A 20,947-nucleotide genomic window follows, 5' to 3' on the forward strand; every position below is an offset into this window, starting at 1 on the left:
TACAGTGGAATAACTTAGAGCTGTCCTGAACTCATCATAGCCTCAGCCAGTCATAAATCCCAGCTCCTAGGAGCCTACAGCATGAATGCTGTTTCTTTCTGGGCTAAACTTCACCTAACAAAGCTTTCTAGAAGCTCTGTGTTGCTCCTATCTTCCTACTACTGTTTTCTATTATAAATACCACAGCCTTGTAGTCTTTTCCCTATTTCACAAGATACAGCATTTGCAAACAGGCAAAAGACACTTAAATAGCATGTGAAGGACCGTGACTAACAGAGAAACCCAGCTACCAGTGACACCTACAGCTAAGTCTGTCTAACACTTTCCATTACAAGGGCTGCTTACAAAAGCACTGCCAGCTTAACTCTCTGTGGGCCAAAGGTTTCCATGCAAGACATCTCAGGTTGAGTTATTTAAACACCAGTAAAAACATGTAATCATTTTCAAGAACAGAGTTAAGGAAAGAATTAATCTCCTGATCAGCAAAACAGCCTACTTCAGTTCTCAAGTGATAAAAAAACACAAAAGTATTCTGACATGTCAAACCAAAGGTACCTTGGCTTGGAGCACTGAAAATCAGGGGGCACCAGTTACGGACTTTGCAACATGCTGCTTCAATTCCCTTATCTATGAAATGGGGACAATGCCAAACTTGCCTCCCAGGGAAACTGCGATGGAAAACACATTTGAAGGATTCAATACCATGACAATAGCCACCTCAGAGTCCTTGTGGAAACACATGACTTGTACTCAGGACTGGGTTAATACTAACCACTTACCAGTAACAAGGCAGCAGTCAAATACCGTAGGATGGGAAGACACACTGCTCACAGGGTGCCACCCCACCCCACGCGCTGCACAAGGCAGGGTTCACATGGAAAGTATGATACACAATACTGTAACCTAATAACGTTACAGGCTACAATTACACAGGACCTGGCATTTCCTAACTCCCACATTTTTTACTTCATAACTGTGATGCTCTTTTAATTTGGTCTTTTACACTGCGTAGGATTAGGTGGCTCTGAGAATGAGGCACTGGGTCAGTGAGAAGGGGACAGACACAGAGCTTATCTCCTGAGAAGGGTCTGCCTAGTGAAAGGGGGATTTTGCTGTGAGCTAGAAGCCGAGAGAGAGGGAAGAACCCAAAATCAGTAAGCCAATGTAGCAGGGTATCAGGGAAATGCAATACAACCAACACAGAAGGGAACCGGTGCCACACTAGACCTGCCGTGCCATGTCTCTTCTCCCACACGGCACTACAGCCCATGGGCAAAGTTACAGACAAGAGCAACGTAACAGCAGCAGCGTTCAACTCAGCAGGGAGTTAGCAGTGGCAACAGAACAAACAGTTCATTAACGGTGAGTGAAGGCAGCAAGAAATAAAGCACTCATTTACATGTGTATTTATAACAGGATAGATGTGTTCAGTGAACTTGGTGAAATGAGGTGCTGCAGTAAACATGGCTTTTGCAGGACAGCTGTCATTCCAGCAGATAAAGGCAAAGTTAGTGTTTTTAGGGGACAAGTCCAGCTCCTGCCCCCTGTGCCCCCCTCCTTGCTATCCCTCAGAGCATGACGCAGGGTGACTTTTCAGGGAAAATGACCGCAATGGAGTTGGGTTATTTCAGTCCACAGCAGCTCAGCTGACGGGAGATGTTACACCGCAAACAACAGAAAAACCGTCCAACACTAAGATTTTGCATCATATGGTAGGAAAATCTGATTTCAGCGCAGCAGTGCAAGGGGGTGGGGAATAGAAAAAAATATATATTCATCTGCACAGCTCTGTACTGCTGAGTGTTTATGAGTCACACACACCTGGCATTCGCTCGGAGCCTGCCTCCCAGCACGCACACAGCCCTCTTGTTTCGTTGCGACAAAAAAAAGGCAGCACCAGGGTTGGTCTCTAGGTCAGCACAGAAGCTGCAACGCCATGTTTCTTTATCATCACAGTTCTAATACGTATGGAGCCTTGCTCCTTAGCAGCACTGGAGGAAGTTAGGCATCATGCACTTATTTATATTTAATGGAGTTTTATACTGGGAATGATCTGCGTTTGGCTCCATGAGGTTACAGTTTGACTCAGGCACAACCATTAAAGGAGGAAGGAAAAGAAATACAGAAGTGTAATAATTACAGCAGTGAGAGAGCATGCAACGTGGGGTACACGCGAGGGTTTTGAATGGAATACGACTATAGGATAGTGGCTGGGATGCAGGCTCAAGTCTAAAGGAAAACACAAGTGGGTATGTAGGAAGAGGCAAGGATGCAAGCAAGATGACAGAAAAGCAAGTGTCAGACATGTGACTGTGGACCTCTGGGATGTCTTAAAATTTGAAAATTACTTTTAAGGACAGAGGGGACCGGTAGGACCCCAGGTAATTCTAGGAAGGTAAGCTGCAGAATCCCACCCAGAGATTTCTGTCTGACCTGCAGCACATCTTGTAGAACAACACTGTCTTGGTTTTAAAAACCCCACAGAACTGAGTCTATGATACCTGTCGGTAACAGGTTCCGTGGCTGAAATAATTCTCCCTGCAACCACTTCCCCACCCCCATTCCTTCCATTTTAATTTTTCTCACACCTAGAGAGCAGATGAGTCCTCTCACATTAGAAAAAAAAATTCTATTATTTTCTTTGGATTTTGAATGCTTCAGCAGAACTTTGGCTTGTTTTCTGCCTGCTCTTCCCTCCCAGCCCCTGGACTGACCTCATGATAAAACCTTCTTTCAGTTTGGCCACTTACAGGAACTCATAAATTTTTCAGCAGTGAAACTTTCCCCCTTGCTCCATAACCTCAACCATGAGGCCATGAATGGCTTCTCTTTATGGGGAGATGCCTTGATTTTAAGCAGTATAGTTTAACAGGCAAAAACTATTGCGTTTAACACTATGCCAAGTGTCTGTGGTTAACCCCAGGATCCATGGAAAATTTACAGCACAGTGACAGCAGCAGCGCTGACCCACAAGCAATAGAAAACTTATTTAGTACTGAATTTTTTGAAGCGTGACATGTAAAGTAAAATCTATGCTAAACCAGTGCCTTTCTTCCTGCACAGGAAGCACCTCTCACGTGGTACAGAAAATTAGGATAATTCTTCATACCACAAAAACCCAAGGAGCAGACATGAGCTAGAGTGGGTCTGTTGGGAACACAGATGACCTGGGAACACTGCTATGGTGCTGTGATGCTGCTCTTGGTGGCGTTGCAGTTTTTGGACGGCAGACTCATTACTAACAAAGAGCATCAGATAACCTTTCCAGCAGCAGAATGAGATTCCTTTGGCTCTCTGCTGAACAGCCAACACCCCGCTCTCTCATCTGATCTCTCCATATGGGATCATCCTTCCCTCCAACATCAACACCGTTTCCCCCCTAAAGGCTCTTTCAAGCCCACAGGATCCTTCCCCATCCCCAGGACACATTTAAATTTACTGAAAGCCACATGGGTGCCCCAGTAAACAATCTGCTCACTAAAAGGAGTTGTAGGTGATCCCCCCCGTACCCCAGAGCCCCTCTTGTGGTTTTTAAATTAAGCATCTGCTGCTCAAAAAAAGCTGATGCTTTCCACGGCCAGCCCCATTCGGCAATGACTCCAGATGCCCCAGCACAATCTCTGTCTGGACCTCAGCCCAGTGCCGATCATCACCAACTGGTCTCCAGAGCAACTGTGATGCAAAAGGCCACACTGGAGATACAGGAAGGGGCTAAAGCAGCAGAAAGGACAACGGAACAGATCATGTCATCAAAACAGGGCAAGGAAACCTAGGACAAAAGGTTTTTTGATCCTCTGCAGCACTGCTCGCCCTCTCCAACCTTTTCAATACCACCTTGAAAGCTGTAAAGCTTTAAGTGTAGCACATCCACAGCCAAGGCTGCCGTACCGTAAGCTCCTAGCCTAAACGAGAGCAAGAGCAGGTCACCTGTACCAGGCCAGATGGTCCAGACTGATAGCGACAATATAGCATTTGTAACAAGGAGCTGCCTCTAAGTCAGCCACGTCTGACCAGGGTCTGGCACACCTGTCTGATGCACTGCATAACAGCTACTGCAGACATCAGTGTCATCCACATGACTCCATAGGAAGGACATTCAATTGGAATGGCCCCAAGTGAGCTGCTTGAGACTATAACCATTTATGAGACCAAACAAAGTAGACAAAAATCAAATGTACAACTCTCCTTCAGCAGTCCAGCAGCCAGCACGTGCCTGGTTAACTTTACAGACAGGACAGGGCAAAATTCTATCTGGGACCATCTCAAATCCAAAATGTCATTGTGGCAACCAGTAAGGAAAGCCTCTCCTGTGGACTCCTTCTGTAAACTCTGAAGCACAGTATCAAGTTCAACAAAGATGCTATTTATATGCATATGATGGCATATCAGCAGTAAATCAATGCTAGCAATGGACGTGACAAAGAATAATGCCAGCTATCAATCACTTCCAAACACTGTTTCCAGTTAAAAACAACTCCACACCCTCACCCCTAACAAGATGCGTGAGAAACATAGGAAAGCATATTGTTAGGGAGAGAAGCAGAGGCAGTGTGTGATGCCAAGTCATAAAATGCTGATGTCTGACCTTTTTTTAGGATTATGTTTTGAAACCAAACAGACATGCTAAGAAGAGAAGGTCTTAAACCACGACATTTAGATTTTGCTTCAAGTCCCTTCTCTCGGCATTTGTGTACCCTAGAGATCACACGCATTTCTAAAGTTAAGTGAAGGAAACTTGGTGTTTATCAGAAGCTGCAAAATTAAAATCTTTACGTGCAACACAGCCACGCTGTTTATGTTACTTCCAATTAAAATATTCAAACAGTTTAAAAATCAAAATCTGAGGTCTTAATTCCAGCCAATTTATCAACTACTTCACATTCTACCATGCCTCACTGGCACAGCAGACTGCAGCTTAAATTTTATGCCAACTCTCTCATGACACATTTTTTAAAGTTCTGGAAGATCTTTAAATAGCTCTTTGCCTAACTAGCAGTTTGGACAGTACAGCTTTGTTATAGATGCTGAGATCAGTACTGCAGGATGTTATCTGGATAGATCAAAACATAACTTGTCAGGAAAACACCTCTGGAATTTGATAATGCAGCTCTCCTCCACTTCTACCCAGGGGTAAATGCCTGGACCTGGCATACCCATATTAAGCCAAGCAGCAGCACAGAGTAAAACAACTGCCCTGCATTCTCTGCAAGTTAGATCTCATCATTAGAGAGACGGTTTATTGCAGCATGCCTTACTGCATACCACATTAGCTTTACTTCCAAGTTTCCGGCATGCTGCAATAGTGCCCATCCTGCCTAGACAGAGTTTGGCACTTCTGGAACAGGATAATTTTCTTTCTTCTTGTGCCTAGCTATTAAATCAAATTGTCAGAGCACAGGGCTTACCAGTTACCTCACTGACACTTCAGTACAATTGCGGTGACGTACTGGTTTATTTCAATCATGTCACAATGCTCTGAAGCAGAAACTCAATTCTTCTGGACAAGAAAGGCTCAGAAGAGAAATGAAGCCAGGCAGGAGCAGGGAGAATTAGAGGTTTAGAGTAACTCACCGATGTGATAAATCTGTACAAAGGCTGTCGCCTCTCTGTGTATTTCACTGTGATGGGGCTCAAATCGTAACGAAACCAGATAGCTGGGATAATGCGGCCAGTGTGACTGTAGGCTACGTACTCCTAGAAAAGAAAGCGGGGGGAAAAAATTGCAGAAAATGTGAGCAATCTCATTCCAGCTAGAGTGTCTGCAATAAAACTGCTTCTGTGGATCTGGCCCTTACTCCACTGTTTTGTACTAATGATCAGACTGAAAGACACAAACAGTTAATTCCTGTATGACTGCCCACCCCTCATCCTTATCAAATAGGAAAATAAGTTCTTTACAGTCTCGTAATGATATAGCTGGGAACAGAGAGTGATAGTGTTACTTTCACCTTCATTCAAACTTACAGAAATCAATAGAAAGGCTGTCATTGATTTCTCTAGCTTAGATCTGCTCTGTCTAAACACAAGCAGTCTCTAAGTGGTTGCCGGTGAAGTTTTTGTACTGTCAGTATGTAAATCGTATACTGGGATATTCCAAACAAACAGAATTTAGTTTGCAAGAACCTGAAAATCCCTTCTTGTCCCTGCACTCAGAATAGCAAGCAGCAGCTCCCATCTGCAAGGCCCCCTTCGCATTGGGACCAACAATGTGAATGCTTTGCCCACTCAGTATGAATCACATAGAGCCAGGTTTAAAAATCATGCTGAAAGCCAAAATGAAACTCTATACAGAAAAATACTGGCAAAGATTCAAAAAATATTCCAAGCTCATTTGGGAGCGACATCTTCAGATTGCCAGGGATAATCTCCTTTAATTAATTTCTTTAATAACAGGTACAGTGCAATCAATCAGACACAGGACAACACCCCAACAAGACAGTGCACAATGCCAGTGTAGAACAGATACTAACATCAACTTAGTATCAAAAGTCACATCTTTTTGAGCTAATATTTTCTCTGTGCTCTCAGTGGAAATATATATCAATTTTCAAGGATCAGGACATTTATCTTGACAGACTGAAGAAAACATCAAAGAAAAGCAGGCTGGGGACTCAGCAGTCCAAAGAGAGCCATCAGCATCAGCATGGCACACACCGCCTCTTTACCCAGCTGCTCTTCCCTTCTGCAGCCCTGTGACATGCCTGCTGACTCAGATGACCTCTTCTGTTCTAATTCTCCTTCACACAGAGGCAAAGACAACCTCAAATACTTCAGAAAGATGAAGAATGGACAAGCAATAGGACACCCTGAGCACGATACAAAAAAGATCATTCTCTCTGTGAGCTCAGAGGGAGCTAGGGCAACAGCATCCATCTCCTTCATTAATCTCATATAAATCCCAAATTCCCCTCTATTTAGGTTTTTTTTTCCCATGGATGACAAGAGAAGCAGAATGCAGCTGAAGTCCCTAGTCGTAATATTTTCAGGGCTCTTATTGCAGAAGTTCTGCACTATATCTCGGGGCAGTGGCTATCTGGGGAAATGAGGAAACAGAGGTTCTAGGAGGCAAAAAGGGAGAGGAGACAGACAGTCGACACTTAAGACTCTATTCATCTCTTTATACTAGTCAATCTGTGCCAGACTATTCTGATGGCTTCCGATTTCTGTTTCCCACCAATCAGTATGGGAGTCAAGGACTAAAGCACCGATAAGAGAATTTTTATTTTTAATGAGAAGAAAATGCAGAGGCAGCACCGTTTCTCTGCACTTCAGTTCTGATAGATCTGACCTCATTTTTTCCTTCCTCTCCCCTTTTCCCCACCAGCAATCCTGCCCTAATGACTCAGGCTTGGCCGAATGCCCCAGTTTGCAATCATGCTCACAGAAGTGTCAAAAGCTCCTGCTATTTTCCAAATTACTTTCAGAACTTGCGTCGCAAGAGTCTTATCAGAACAACAGTTGTGACATTAAGCAGAACAAATACATTGTAATCTGAATAGGGGGAGACATCCAAATCATTGGGACACACTGTACAAGCAAGCCCAAAAGTCACTAGACAGGAACATTAGTCTGAGAACTAGTCCATGAGAGTGTGTGTTTGATTCTCAGTCATGGCAAACTAGCAGTAATTAGATATTGTAAACAGATTCTTGACTTTCATTTAGCACCTGACTGGCAAATCATTTTAAATTGAAAGAGGCTTTTTACCTTACATTTTTTTTTAAAAGTTCAATACATTGTATTATTAAAATACAAATATATTCACATTTAATGTGAATTAATCTAAGAATTATAAAGTTACAATAACTATCATAATTCACTGTAATAAAGCAGGCACTGTGAAATATTCAACCAGTATGTATTTGCTACTGCAGGTTCAGTGGCTCAATATCTGAAACCAACATTTGCAAAAAGCTAAAAACTCTGCTAACTTATTTGTCTGATACATCCATCACAATTGAGACTGTTCTATTAATAAAACCACAAGTAAGTGCTGTTTTGTATGTTCAGTTGAACTGCAGTTTCCATTCAGATGCATCTTAACACAAATCACAAGAACTCCTACAGCATGTAAAAACCTTCCACACAATTATAGAAATCTAGATTTGTTAAACTGACATATGAGAAAGTCAGGAGTAAGAAGACCTTTCTCTAGAATTAAAACAATACCACCACCCGCTCTGACAAGCCCTCACAATCCCAGTCCTGGTAAATGCCCACACCAGGAGCAACACGAAGCCCCACTCTAAAGAGCTTCAGTTCCTCCTTCTCCCAGCAGAGGCTACTGCTCACCTACAAACAAATGTACATAGCTGCAGAGCAGAGGAGCAAGAGGGAGGAGGAATGACGACTGAAGATCCTCCATGCATCCACTGGGCTGCAATGAGGAGCTTCTCTGAGAACTACCTGCTTCTTTACCTTATTTGCTACAGTATATTGGTATGAGTATCGCTGCTTGCCACTCTTGTCTTCATACACTGTTGGGACTATCTTCAATATGTAATCGTGAGATGCAAGAGCTGTGGTCAGGAAATGAAAGTATACGTTAGCATTCAGAGAAAGGAATTACAGCCTACACAACGTTTCAAAGTAAATGTGCAAAATCAACTAAAACGAGTAATTCACAGGAAAGGTATCTCCCTCCTCTTTGTCTCAGATTCTGTGACACAGTGACAATTTCACATCCTACATTTATGTCCTTTGTACAAAACTTTGTAAGGCAGTTGGATGACACCAGAACCTGCCCACCATTCTGTAGTTCTGTAGTACCACAACCCACGGAGATGTGTTTGGGCCACTTGCACCTTCCTAACTGCTTGCAACTATAAATAATAAGGCTTAGCACCACAAAAAGCTGAGCTGGTTAAACCAAGAACTAGCTAACTGCAGTGAGCTCTAGTTCATTGAGCTTATTTTGACAGAAAAAGCTTTCTTTCTCTTCCTCCTTCTCCTACAGCTGCTTAACAATTTTTTTTTTCATTATTTAAATGGCTTGTGCCATTTTTTGTGTCTGCTGAAACACTTCCAAAACAGAATTCTAAATTCTCTGCAGGATCCTTTGGCCTCCTGGAGAGGAAAAAAACCCTAAACCCACAATTGTCTAGCTTCAGGAACAGCCATAGAAATTTTGTTCCATGAAGCGGACAAGACTGATACCCTGCAGCAGCCTGAACAGTTGAAGGAGAGAAACTACGCTGAATTGTAGCATGCACTGGATGGAATTTCTTTTTGTGTTGCTGGTCATAAAGAAGGGCAATGAAAATGTTGATCCTTCCAGCCACAGGGTAGAACTTAAGGTAAGAGCTAACCTGCAACATGAGAACAAGGAAAAGCTCTGGTGGTGTTGACAACAGCCAAGGGGAGCTATAGGAATGGATAAAAATCTTAGTAAATCTGAGTTGGTCATAACAGAGCTGGAGACAATGTCCAGGTTGCAGAAGGGTTGCAAAGGACCTTTTGGGCTAAACCTTCCTTATGGTGCTGGAGAAAATGGAAATGTCAGTCAGCAATGTCTGGATCATTTTGGTTGAAGAGGCAAATTAAAGACTTCTGGATACACCAGTGTTGCATGAATGGCCCTGTTTTCCCTCCTGCAGAGAGTGGCTAAGACCTGTAATCACCAAGAATACATACGATTTGAGCTGAGTCTGTCTGCTCCCTCCAAGGCATTGAATGCTCCATGAACGTTATGGACCTGGAAAGCAAAAAGGCGTATGAAAAAACTATGCTCCGACTTGGTACTCTTGATCTTTTCTTCCCTATCCTATCCTGTTACAAGGAGATCAGCCTGATTCAACCTTTCTGAAAACAAAGCCTCAACCCAGTAAAAGATGACTTGAAATATCTTTCAGTGACCATCACCACAGAGATTGGTTCCAAGTAAAAAAGTTGATTTCACAATGTCTTACAAGATGAAACTCCAAAACCACTCCAAAGCTAAAGGAACTGCAGTTGGAAAAGGCCAGTTGTGAAATTTCATTGTGAGACATTTCCTAAGAGCTTTGCATAGTTAACTACAAAATTAATTTATCAGGCTGAAAGGGAAATAAATGGGAGTCATACTCAGGTTAAAACTCAGAGTTCTCCTGTAAAGGTAGCTCATGCCAGAGCAGTTGGGCTTGTACAGCTTTAACTCATTAGCCCAGCTTTCACACCATGCACACTATGCCCTTGGAGATCGGAAGGACACATGCCAACACTGACATCCATTCAGCTTTTCCTGCAGCTGGTCCCAGGCATGTAAGTATCTGTTTGCCCAGAATAACAGGATTTCCATCCCATGCCTCCCACATACTATGATCTGGAGTCTGATGTCCACCAACAGAATAATCAATTTGTGAACTCTCTAGACAGGGAAAACCTCACAGCAATAGCGGTAGATTAGAGGTTGCATCATTCCCATAATGTACAGTAAGCTATACAGAAAGCACAAATAACTCCACAACCTAGAAATTCCTGACTTTAAACCAGATAACAGGGAAGAAGAGTTTGGAAGAAGTATTTGGTCATGGGTGTGACAGAGTTTCACCTCACTAGCAGGGGAATGCAATCTCCTTCCCAGACCCTCTCAACAACTGATAGCATGTGGATGTGTTTGTCTTATCCTAATGGCTGTTTCCTTATTCCCTACGGAGTGGATGATGGTTTGGAGGAAGCAGCAACTGAACCAGTTTCTCTCCTGAGAAAGGAAATTCTAGAGAGAGAAACTCATCAGCAAGTTAACTGGCAAGGTGCTGGTAACAGAGCAAAAGCAACAGCTGAACCTTCTACAGTGCCTTTCAGTCTGCTGGCATTTCAAATATTTTACACAACAGCAACCATTTCCGAACTACACATGCAGACTGTACATATTCTTTACTCATTGTAAAAAGCATCTGAAGAAAGAGAAGCCCCTGGACTGGGCTACAGTATTTGTTTCATTCTCGATGCAGCTGAGAAGCCAGTCTCTTATAGCATATCTGGGCCAGAGACTTTAAGGTCCACTTCACTCTAACAGTAAATATTTGAGCTGTTGCTCAGCAAACAACTGTACCCTGTGAGGTACCTGTATATTTGGACTTACATTCTTGTCCTTGGCTCCCCAGAATCCACACTTCTGTTTATATGTAAAAGCTGTCTGCTCTGCATCTCTCTACACAGCGAGTTTGCAAAGCTGTGAGTTACAGAGCTTCCACACAGACAAAGCCACCAGACATCTCCACAGCTGCCTGTTTCTGTGCCATCAGGTGCTTTGGTGCATCTGCCTCTCTTGTCTTTGCAACATGGATGGCACTTGTAACGCCCGGTCTGATGTTTTACCTTGATTTTCCTTGTGGAATATTCTGGACTCCCATTGCAATACTTGCTGTCCACAGATTGCTAATTAATCTCTGCTCTACAAAGCGCACAGGTGTGTTCCTCAGGGGAACATACTTGTTCGTACCTTGTTAAGTACCTGGAGGGACTTCAACAAGCAGTAAGCTTCTGGTCACAGTAACAAAATTGCTTTGCAACAGAGAACTTAAGCAAGCCTGTTTAGCCAGATGTTCTCAGGACTGTGCTGCACTGCCAAGGCCAAATCAAGTGCTTGGAGTAGTGGCACAGAAAGCTAGTCAGTGGTTTAACAGTGCCAACACTTTATTCTCCTGCAACATGGTCCTCAAAAAGATGTTTGCCAGGGCCTTGAGCACCCTAGGCTTTAACCTCTACAAATACATGCAAAGAAATACAACTGGACGTATAACTCAGGCAGAGGCCAACAGCAGGCTAAACTAACTTCCAACCTTGCAACTATCAAGGGAAGACAAGACCTCTCACAAAGGTTAAAACTAGAATTATTCAACACCATGATCTAGCATTCAAGAGAATTCTATGATTAAAAATGCATAATCTCCTACTCTCCACATCTCTTTCTTTACTAGGTTACCTGACATGCAAGAACCCCATTGGTTTGAATTTTGATCTCATCTACATGAGAGAAAAATTTACAAAAAGTCTGCCACTATTGTGCATGAACTACTGTTGAAGAATTGAAGCTCATTCAATTCCTGATGAGACTGAAATCTCTATTTCAAACAGACTGTTTTTTCTGGAGAACACAGCATGTACCTTAGTGGATCATTCTGGCTGAGCTGGTAACAACCTACACAGAACTCACTCCTAGCACATGACACAAATGAATGAGAAGCTTCTCACTCCCTTTAAGACATGAGCATATATTACATCAAAGCAGGTGGAGACAACCCAAAATATTCAAAGGTGTATCTAGACAGATTTAAAGCACTCTGTACTTGCTGGCTCTCCACACTGCTTGCTGAGTCTTGGTAGCACCTGTTTAGTGAACATATCTTTCTTTAATTTGTGCTGTTGAATTCATGTTTGCCTACAGAATCAGCAGCACCTACATGCTCCATTCGTGTGTACGGAGATGATGAGCAGTTATTTTGAACTTTGAAAACACTAATCAGAACTTGTCCAAATCAGGAGCCAACTACATGTTTGCTAGACAGGTTTCTCACCACCAGAACTGAAGACGTTTGCTCCTTTGCCCCCATCTGTCCAGGCTTCTCATCTCATTCATTCTGATTCGCTCTTCAGCTCCATTACTCAAAGACTCCATGATAAAACAATGGGAACACTACCTTAGAGCACTGATTTCCCACGCAAACTGTAGAACTCCCTATTAGTACTTACCTAATATTTTTCATAATCTCATAGTGCATTACAGACATTAAGCCAAGCTTATTTATATGCTAATATTTCAGCGTTCCCACACAAGATATTTCCTAAAAGAAGCCGGGAGCAGAGTCAGAAGACTACAAAGCAACGCTTAGACTTGTTAGCATGAAAAAGGGTTTTGGAAGTGGGTGTACAAGAAGCAGACTAATGAGACGTCTGTGCTGAGGAAAGAAGATTACAGAGAGACTATGGGTAAGCAATGTTTAGGGTGAGTCGCAAACTGGGTGTGCACATATAAAACTCCCACCTGTGATGCTAGCTCCTTGGAAGTAGGCTAGAGAAGTGCTGTAATCTGTCCTTATTGAGAAATCAGGAATTATTACATAACTTGCAATACCTGGTGAAACTCTATCCACAGGGCAAGTGCACACATTCAGCTTCTTGCCAGCAGGGAACTGGCAGTTCTAAGTCTAACTTATGTTTCACAGAACAAATTTGACTAATAGGTGTCTGCTATACAAGTACAGTGAAGTGAATTAAAAAGAACTTGACTGGTGCCATGGTAAAGACAGTAGCAAGCACATATCCTCCCTTAGTATAGTCACTGCTCCTCTACAAAGGCAGTTAAGATTTCCTTGCTGTATTAATACTGAAAACAGTATTGCATAGGACTTTGCAAAGCCACGAATCCTCATTTCTATCTCCTGCAGGAAGATAGCCACATAGCTTTCCAAAAGCCCTTTCAGTTTCAGATGAAAACAGCAAAGTTACTGTATGACCGAACACCGCTCTTTCCTGAAGTGTGGCATGTAAACAGTTTGCCAACTCTTCTGGACTGAGTGTACATTGCATGACTGCAAGGGACAGGCTTGCTTACTCAGGCAGTCCTTTCTTATGTCCTCCCCACATTGTACATGGCCCTTCCATAAAACCAAAGTGTCTAATATTAAAGTCACTCTCATTGCATTCATTCCCCTAGAGCCAGGGAATTTTCAGGGAAGAGAACTCACCTGTAACTTGTCCCCAAATGAGAGCTTGTGGATGACGTGAGTCATGTCAGGATTCTGCGGCTGCGCGGTGGCACTGTGCGTTGACACATGAAAGTTACCAGGGACCTAAAATTAGTAAAGACAAGGAAGGCAGGATTTCACATTTTATCCCACAAGGCATTGCTAGGCTCTGTGATATGAAGTGGAAATGCCTGGATCCATCCAGCCTGGCAGGCTGTATCTACTTAGCAGTGGACAGCCTCTGGCATGTCAGAGAAAGGCTCTGAAATACCTTCCTGCACTTGACCAACACCACCATACTGCATACGGAGCAGAGATCGGTTACATCCCGCAGCCCAAGAGTCTGGCACCCTCACATTGCTACTGCTGCTGACTAGGAGGTGATGAGTGGATCACTCCCAACTTTAGGGATTCCTGACACTTAAGGCTATGTCTTTCATCCCCATTAAAATAAGATTCATGTCTCTGACAGGCAACAAACAGTTGCTTAACGTTTTACTCCCACATCTCGCATTTGTAAATGGGCCCACTTCTGCCAAACAACCCAAGAAAGCTGTGGATATATTCTTATTGTAGTACTGGTCATGAGCAACCTTACTTTTGAGAAGATTGTGCATAAGAATGAGTTTTATATAAAAAGAGAAAAAAAAAAAACACCAAATACTATGGGGCTTCCTATACAAACTAAGCTAGATCTTCAGCTTGCAGGCGTGGCAACAGCCCTTCCAAGTACAGGATTTTCGGCTTTTAATGTTTCAAATGGAGGGAAATATAAAGTTCTGAAAAATACAGATTTCACCTAAGGACTCAGTTCCAAGATAAAAAATGAGCACTGGTATCTTTCTGATGGGATCACTCTAGCGTGCACGCACTTTTCAGGTCACTAGCCCTACTCTCTGAAGCCTCTCAGTAGATTGAGCTCAATCACTGTTATGGAAGGTGCAAGAATTTTTTCCTAGCGAGAAAAGGTTTGGAAATTAAGCAGTTTTGATTTGCAAACCCTTTGGCAACACTGAGGAGCAATCTGACACAGCTTAAGACAAGAGTGGGAGGACGGTTATACAACTGGTGCCCATTGTGCTCTCTGCAGAGACACCTCACCAGCAGGGCCACGGGAGGCCACATGCCAGTTCCATGTGCTTTCAGGAAAGCTAATTTAAATGACTTGAGGAATAGCAGTGCACTCTTGGGAACACTTTCAGGTGTGGACACAAGCTGTGTCACAGACAAACTCAGTAAACAGGGTGGCAGTAAGAAGTACACACAATCATCTCACTGTTACCTTGTCCTCCCTCTTCAGGTTTGAGAATAACACCCAAGTGCAACCCTTGGTCAAGTTTTACAGCTTGGCCGTGTCCCACTCCAGATATCAGCTCATACAGAAGCCTGTAAAATTTCTGCCAAGGGAGTGAAGACTTCAAGCTCATACACAAGAGGTTCAGGTTTTCAGAGCCAGAAGTCCTGGGTCAGGTCCCCTACCTCTGGCAGCAGTCCCAACCACTATATGAGTGGCCTTTGACAGACTAAGCAGTGAAGGGAGCTCCTCACTGCCACATACAGCAACCCCTCTTTGAGTGGCTTTGGTGAGCAGAACACACCACATCCAGCAGACAAAACCCCAAGCATTTCAGCTCTGTGCTTTGGGAATTAACAAAACAAAAACTACCTTTCAGGAAGCCCTTTCCCAGTTTTGTGGGCTATCAGCTGCCAGTAATCTTGATGGCTTAGAGGCGAGGAATGAAACGTCCTCTTTTTAAGTCCCTAATCCTTTCCATGCCACAGAATCAGTAAGAGGTTCTGCCTGTTATTTTTAGATGCGATTTAACATGACCTGGGAGGAAAAGAAGGAAGTAGGATTTTGTAGCCTGTGGTACATGAGGAGGCGTGAATAAAGGGTGTGCCCTTCTTAGAACATCAGTGGGCCCCACCATTGCCTCCCCCACCCCAGCTAGTCATCTCCAGCATTACATAGCAAGGTTATTCAATTCTGAACACACCCGTCCCAGAGAGGAGCCTCCTCCAGGCCTGGATTTTCATTCTTTGAGATAGAAGCGGAGCATCCCGACAAAGCATGCGCAGAGGCTGCATGCATGTATTCCAAACATCTCAGCACGGAGCTGCTTCTGTTACGCTGGCACCCTCTAGTAGGGAACATTCCTGGCATTCTGTGGCTCTCAGAACAAAGGAGCACTTGGATAGAGACAATGCCAAAGACCTCTGCACACTGAGTCACACTTTGGAGGTGCAAAAGTTTCGAGGAGTAAACACAGAAGCCATTCGGCATTTGTAGGGTGTTCATACATCCCCTAAACATCAGGCAGCCACGCTGAAAGAGACAGCACTGGCCACAACACAGAGCTGCTCTCCCCTGTTAAGCAATGCTGTCTTGATTACCTGTTTTGGAGAAAGAAGAAAAAGCCTGATCTAACATATTCTCTATGGGTCTAACCACACAGCCAACTTTGCCCTCGCTGTTCTGCAGCACCGAGAGACTTAACCTTAGCACTGATTAGGGACATGAATGTACTCTCTCTACAGGAGAGACACTGACACACAGACACACGGATTTCCATGAGCATTTTACAAATGGATCTTGTTAGCATTTCCCCAGACAGCACACACCCACTGTCATTCCTGCTTACCTTGTTGATGCTGAAATGGCCCTCAAACCTGCAGCCATCCCCATTATTGAGAGGTATCTTCATTGAGTTGTCAATATGACCCACTTCATGCCTTCCCATTTCATCTTGGATGTCTAGTCCAACTACTGCATGGGTGGGAGGGGAGCAGACAAAAATCAAAACAAAAGAAATAACAGGAAGGTTGCATAGGAAAAGCATGCACTGCTTTTACTGGAAGAAAATCCACATCTTTGTTCCTGATATTTGACTAAACTGTGCTAGTAACGTCATTTGTCAAATATTGTTATACCAGCTTTTCAGAAAGGACTTTGCAACCAAACTTTTCAGATTGTCTATTTGACACAAATATACCTCCCATACCCCGCCACAGAATCACAGAATGGTTAAGGGTTGGAAGGGACCTCTGGAGATCATCTAGTCCAACCCCTGCCAAAGCAGGGTCACCCAGAGCACGTTGCACAGGGTCGCGTCCAGGTGGGTTTTGAATATCTCCAGAGAAGGAGACTCCACAGCCTCTCTGGGTAGCCTGTCCCAGTGCTCTGTCACCCTCAAAGTAAAGAAGTTCCTCCTCATATTCAGATGGAACTTCCCATGTTTCAGCTTGTGCCCATTGCCCCTTGTCCTGTCACTGGGCACCACTGAGAAGAGTCTGGCCCCCTCCTCTTGACACCCACCCTTAAGGTATTTGTAACTGTTGATAATATCCCCTCTCAGTCTTCTCTTCTCCAAGTTGAACAGACCCGGCTCTCTCAACCAGCTGACTGCAATTTCAGTTACATAAATAGAAAAACTTCAGGTGGACAAGGCAGGTGATTTGTGAAAAGCCAACAACTAGCTGGTGCATTCAGAGTTACAAATGAAACTTGGGAGGTTTCTTGCTCCCAGAGACAAAAAGGTCACTGTGAAAAAACGAAATGAGATTTAGAAAGAAGCCAGCGAGGGAGTAACACTAACACAAGCTGAAGAGCAAGCACAGAGTCCAGGAAAACAGGTGTCCTGGCCTGGAACAGAAAGCGACAGGGTATTGGCAAAGGCTGCAGCTACTTGATCTCCACCCACCCTATCAGAGAAGAAGGGCCACTCTACCAGTTTGGGCCCATTTCAAGTATTACTTAAAATACAAAGAAAAACTGGTAAGTGAAAAGGAGTACTCACATTCACAATGCAGGTTTGGCAAACTGATGTTCAGATTCACTTCTATTTTACCTCCACTGTCTTTGTCTGGGTCATCCACATAGAGCTCATTAACTCTGGAGGACAGAAAACAGGCGGGTTCAGGCACACAGCTACTTTCCACAGGAAAAAACCAACAACTTGCATGCGACCCCTTCCCTAACCTGAGTCTCCAGAGGTGATACAAAACAAGAACCTAATGTTGAGGAGGTGGCAGGCTAGTGTGCTAGCCCTCTGCATACCTAGGCTGTTACTCCCTTTAGGAAAGAGGGAAGCATGTGCTTTTCAATTTGTTACATAGTTTTAGAGAGGCCACTCTCAACTATCCCACAGGAAAGCTTATTTGTGTAACTCATTGCCATTTGTTATTGCCACCCAGTTGACAGAGCAGTGGCAAGAGAAGGCAGCATGGCACACTTGTATCTCCCTCCTTAATATCTCATTTCAATCTATGAATGGTAACCAAAAGCAATGACTAAAATTGAGGAGGAGAGGATTTGAGCCAGGAACAGATGGGAAGAAACATCCTGGACAGCAGGATCTAACACACTATGCAGCAGTCTCCCAAAGAGGAATGTTGTTTCACAGAACCCACAGTCCTGGCACATATTTCACAAAGACAAAATACAGATATAGAGTAAAAGGAATACAAGAGTATAAATATTTATTGTTGGCACATACAATCCCTCTGACACGTAAAATACAAACCAAAAAAACTCAATGTAACTCAATGCAAGCACAGCCGAATTAGCTGAACAGTCCTAGAGAATCCACTCCAGGGAAACCCACCACACCGCACTGAGAAGATGGAGAGATTACCTAGTAGCTCTTTCTCCCTCAAAGTCCAACACTGTTCAGCCTCATCAAATAACAAGATTTGACAATTTATCTTCCAGCTGGACAGATTATAAAGCTATGGGAACTTATGTTCAAGCTACATAAAATAAACTACCTTCCCTACTAAGTGCTCTGTACTGTTTTTATTTAATGCTCAAAGTGCATGAAACCCTTTGACAAGCCCTTGCCGAAGAGTCTATATGCTAATAGACAAACCAGACTAAGGGCAGTTACAAGACAGATTCAAAGTGATTTTGCTCTGGTGATACATCTCAGGACCACAATGAACTGTTTGCCCTGTGGATTCAGAAGAAACAAGCCTTCACACTGAGAAACACACAGCTGCCAATTTTTTTGGAGGTAATTATTCACAGGTCAGTGGGGTTTACAGACACTCATTTAAAACCAGCACAGCATTTGTCTTCAGCTTCACAGCCCTACCTTTCTCTGTTTTTAATTGGCTTGACAAGTTCCTTGCAATCATTACTCAACGTATTTTTCAAGTGATTAATAAAAATGACACAGAGGGAGGGGAAAGATTGCTCATCGGTGACCTAGTTACAAGCTTTTTGGCTGAGCCCTCTCCTCCTGGGTGGAATGCATTAACTCTTCTACATGTTTATTACTGGCAGATTGGGTAGTGATCAGGATTAAGTCATATGTCCAAATATGGTTGTGAGGAGCAGCTCCAGCCAGGACAGGCATTAATCCCCCAGAGCAATGTACCTTTTTGCGCTTTCCAAGTCCTCCCACCAAGATCCCAGTTGCCAGCCAACCTGTTTTGCAACAGCACCTGGCTTCTTCCCTGCTCTCTGCCATCCAAGATGTGGGCCATGCCCAGCCAGCGCCACGGGCAACTTGATGTTACTGGCAAAAAGGAGCATTCGCACCAGGGCTGGCAGAGAAGTGCGTCAGGTTCAGCAGCGCAGCTGAACACACCAGCTCTTTGGAGGAAAGCTCTAGGAAGGTCGATATTTGTATTTTCTGATTTCCAGTTCTGAACCTGTCAGAAAACGCGTGGTCAGGTGTGGTCCATAAGCAAAGGCACGAAAGCCTTTCAGTGATAAGCGAGTGAGAAGTGGTTGCTGGTGGAAGTCAAAGGATGAACTGTGCACAGGGAGCCTCTGGAAGCTCTTACATAGGAAGGCAAGCGGTGAGGTCACTCGGTTGCAGACTGGATCACCGAGGCAAAGAGAAGTAGGCCAGTTTGTTCACGTCACACAGCCCATTAGTCGCAGATAAAGGAAACTGGTTTCCTGTCCTGCACTCCGGTCAGTGGACCAACGGTTCCCAACCTGTCCCTTGGGCAAGGCTCAGGGCCACTTCCTCCTCCTCCTCTTTACCTAGTAGCCCCCTGCCCCTCTCCTACTCACGTGCCCAATTTCATAATCCTATCTATCTATCACTCCTCAAACATTTGACAGCTCGTGACAGTCTGTCCTTCCTTCCCCTCCCTTGGACCTGCAGCGCCATCTTCCATGGAGCACTGCCTGCTGAACCCTGCTTCTCCTTCCCAGCTCTGGCCACTGCCTCCTCCTGGCAGCATCAGCTCTTGCAGAGGGCCCAAGCCAACAAGCCCAGCAAGGTTTCTTATCAGGGGCTCCAAAGCGCACTCTTTGTGCTGACCTGCTCTGTTACTGAGGTTCCCTCTCACTATGGGGAAGCAAGGGCACAATGACAACACACCACAGGCTACACTTGCTGGGGCAAACCTCAGAAGAAACATCATCGTTTTCAACAAACTGGAAATTTCACTCCCCAAATACATTCTGGAAACCTCACAGGTAAAGCAAACTTCCAGGGTCAAGGCTACTCCTTCCAGGATCTCCCTGTGAGCCATTACCACCTAAGTCTGGATGGAGCTAGCAGAGAACTGTCACTCACACTTCCCTTGCTGTCCTCCTCTCCAGGGCCAAGAAGCCAAATTGCACAAAGCCTTCCTATTATTTAATCGGACAATCATGGGATGTTGGGAAAAGCATTATTTACCACCTCTAGCAACCCTCCCTGAAGGGATAACATCTCCAGTGGAAAAAATGAAGTTGGCTCTAATTTATAGCTGTCCCTCCTGGAACACAAAGTGTCCCAGGAGTAACAGTGTTTAACAGTGAATCTGGGATGCTCACAAGGGAAACAAAACCCGAGATCAGGCTGAAGGACACTGAACACAGCTGCTTCTATGGCTGTTTAGAAAGGCAACTCTACAGTTGTATTGTGTCACCAAAGCTGGCACGTACCTCCTCCAAAGACCCTAAGCACGTAGGAGTTGGTATTTTACTTGTTGCTGTTAAGGACTATTTGAATAAAAGCGGCACAATAAAGTAGGGGTGAGGTGAAGAGCTATGAAAGTACAATGAGGGCAATAGGACAGGTGAGAGGCGGACCTCTTCCCCCGTGGGGCCTCCCACCACCAATTCAAGGAAAGGGAGGAAAGTTTCTCCACGCAGCAGGAGCCATGATCCACAGAGAAAGAATCTGCTTGACTTCTAGAAAGAGCCACTTCGAAATACCTCACATTCCTGAGCGGTGCTGCTGGGCTTCTCAGTTGCTTATCCCATTTGCTTACAAACTTGTAGCATTACCCAGAAAAAGCTGGAGGGACTCTTTCGCTAAGATCACAGATCATGC

The 20,947-nt window shown here is 44.1% G+C and overlaps 1 protein-coding gene across 1 annotated transcript in view; it reads right to left on the reverse strand.

Moving 5' to 3' along the window:
* ERGIC1 (endoplasmic reticulum-golgi intermediate compartment 1) overlaps window positions 1-20,947 on the reverse strand; it is a 61,173-nt gene that overhangs the window by 3,965 nt on the left and 36,261 nt on the right. The window contains exons 4-9 of the mRNA XM_068409444.1: window positions 17,465-17,559; window positions 16,310-16,434; window positions 13,668-13,772; window positions 9,634-9,694; window positions 8,419-8,519; window positions 5,572-5,694 (exon numbers count right to left, since the gene is read on the reverse strand). Coding sequence (XP_068265545.1) covers window positions 5,572-5,694; window positions 8,419-8,519; window positions 9,634-9,694; window positions 13,668-13,772; window positions 16,310-16,434; window positions 17,465-17,559 — 610 coding nt within the window. The remainder of the gene's footprint in view (window positions 1-5,571; window positions 5,695-8,418; window positions 8,520-9,633; window positions 9,695-13,667; window positions 13,773-16,309; window positions 16,435-17,464; window positions 17,560-20,947) is intronic.

This window comes from Nyctibius grandis, chromosome 10 (assembly GCF_013368605.1).
Source record: "Nyctibius grandis isolate bNycGra1 chromosome 10, bNycGra1.pri, whole genome shotgun sequence".
Lineage (NCBI taxonomy): Eukaryota > Metazoa > Chordata > Aves > Nyctibiiformes > Nyctibiidae > Nyctibius > Nyctibius grandis.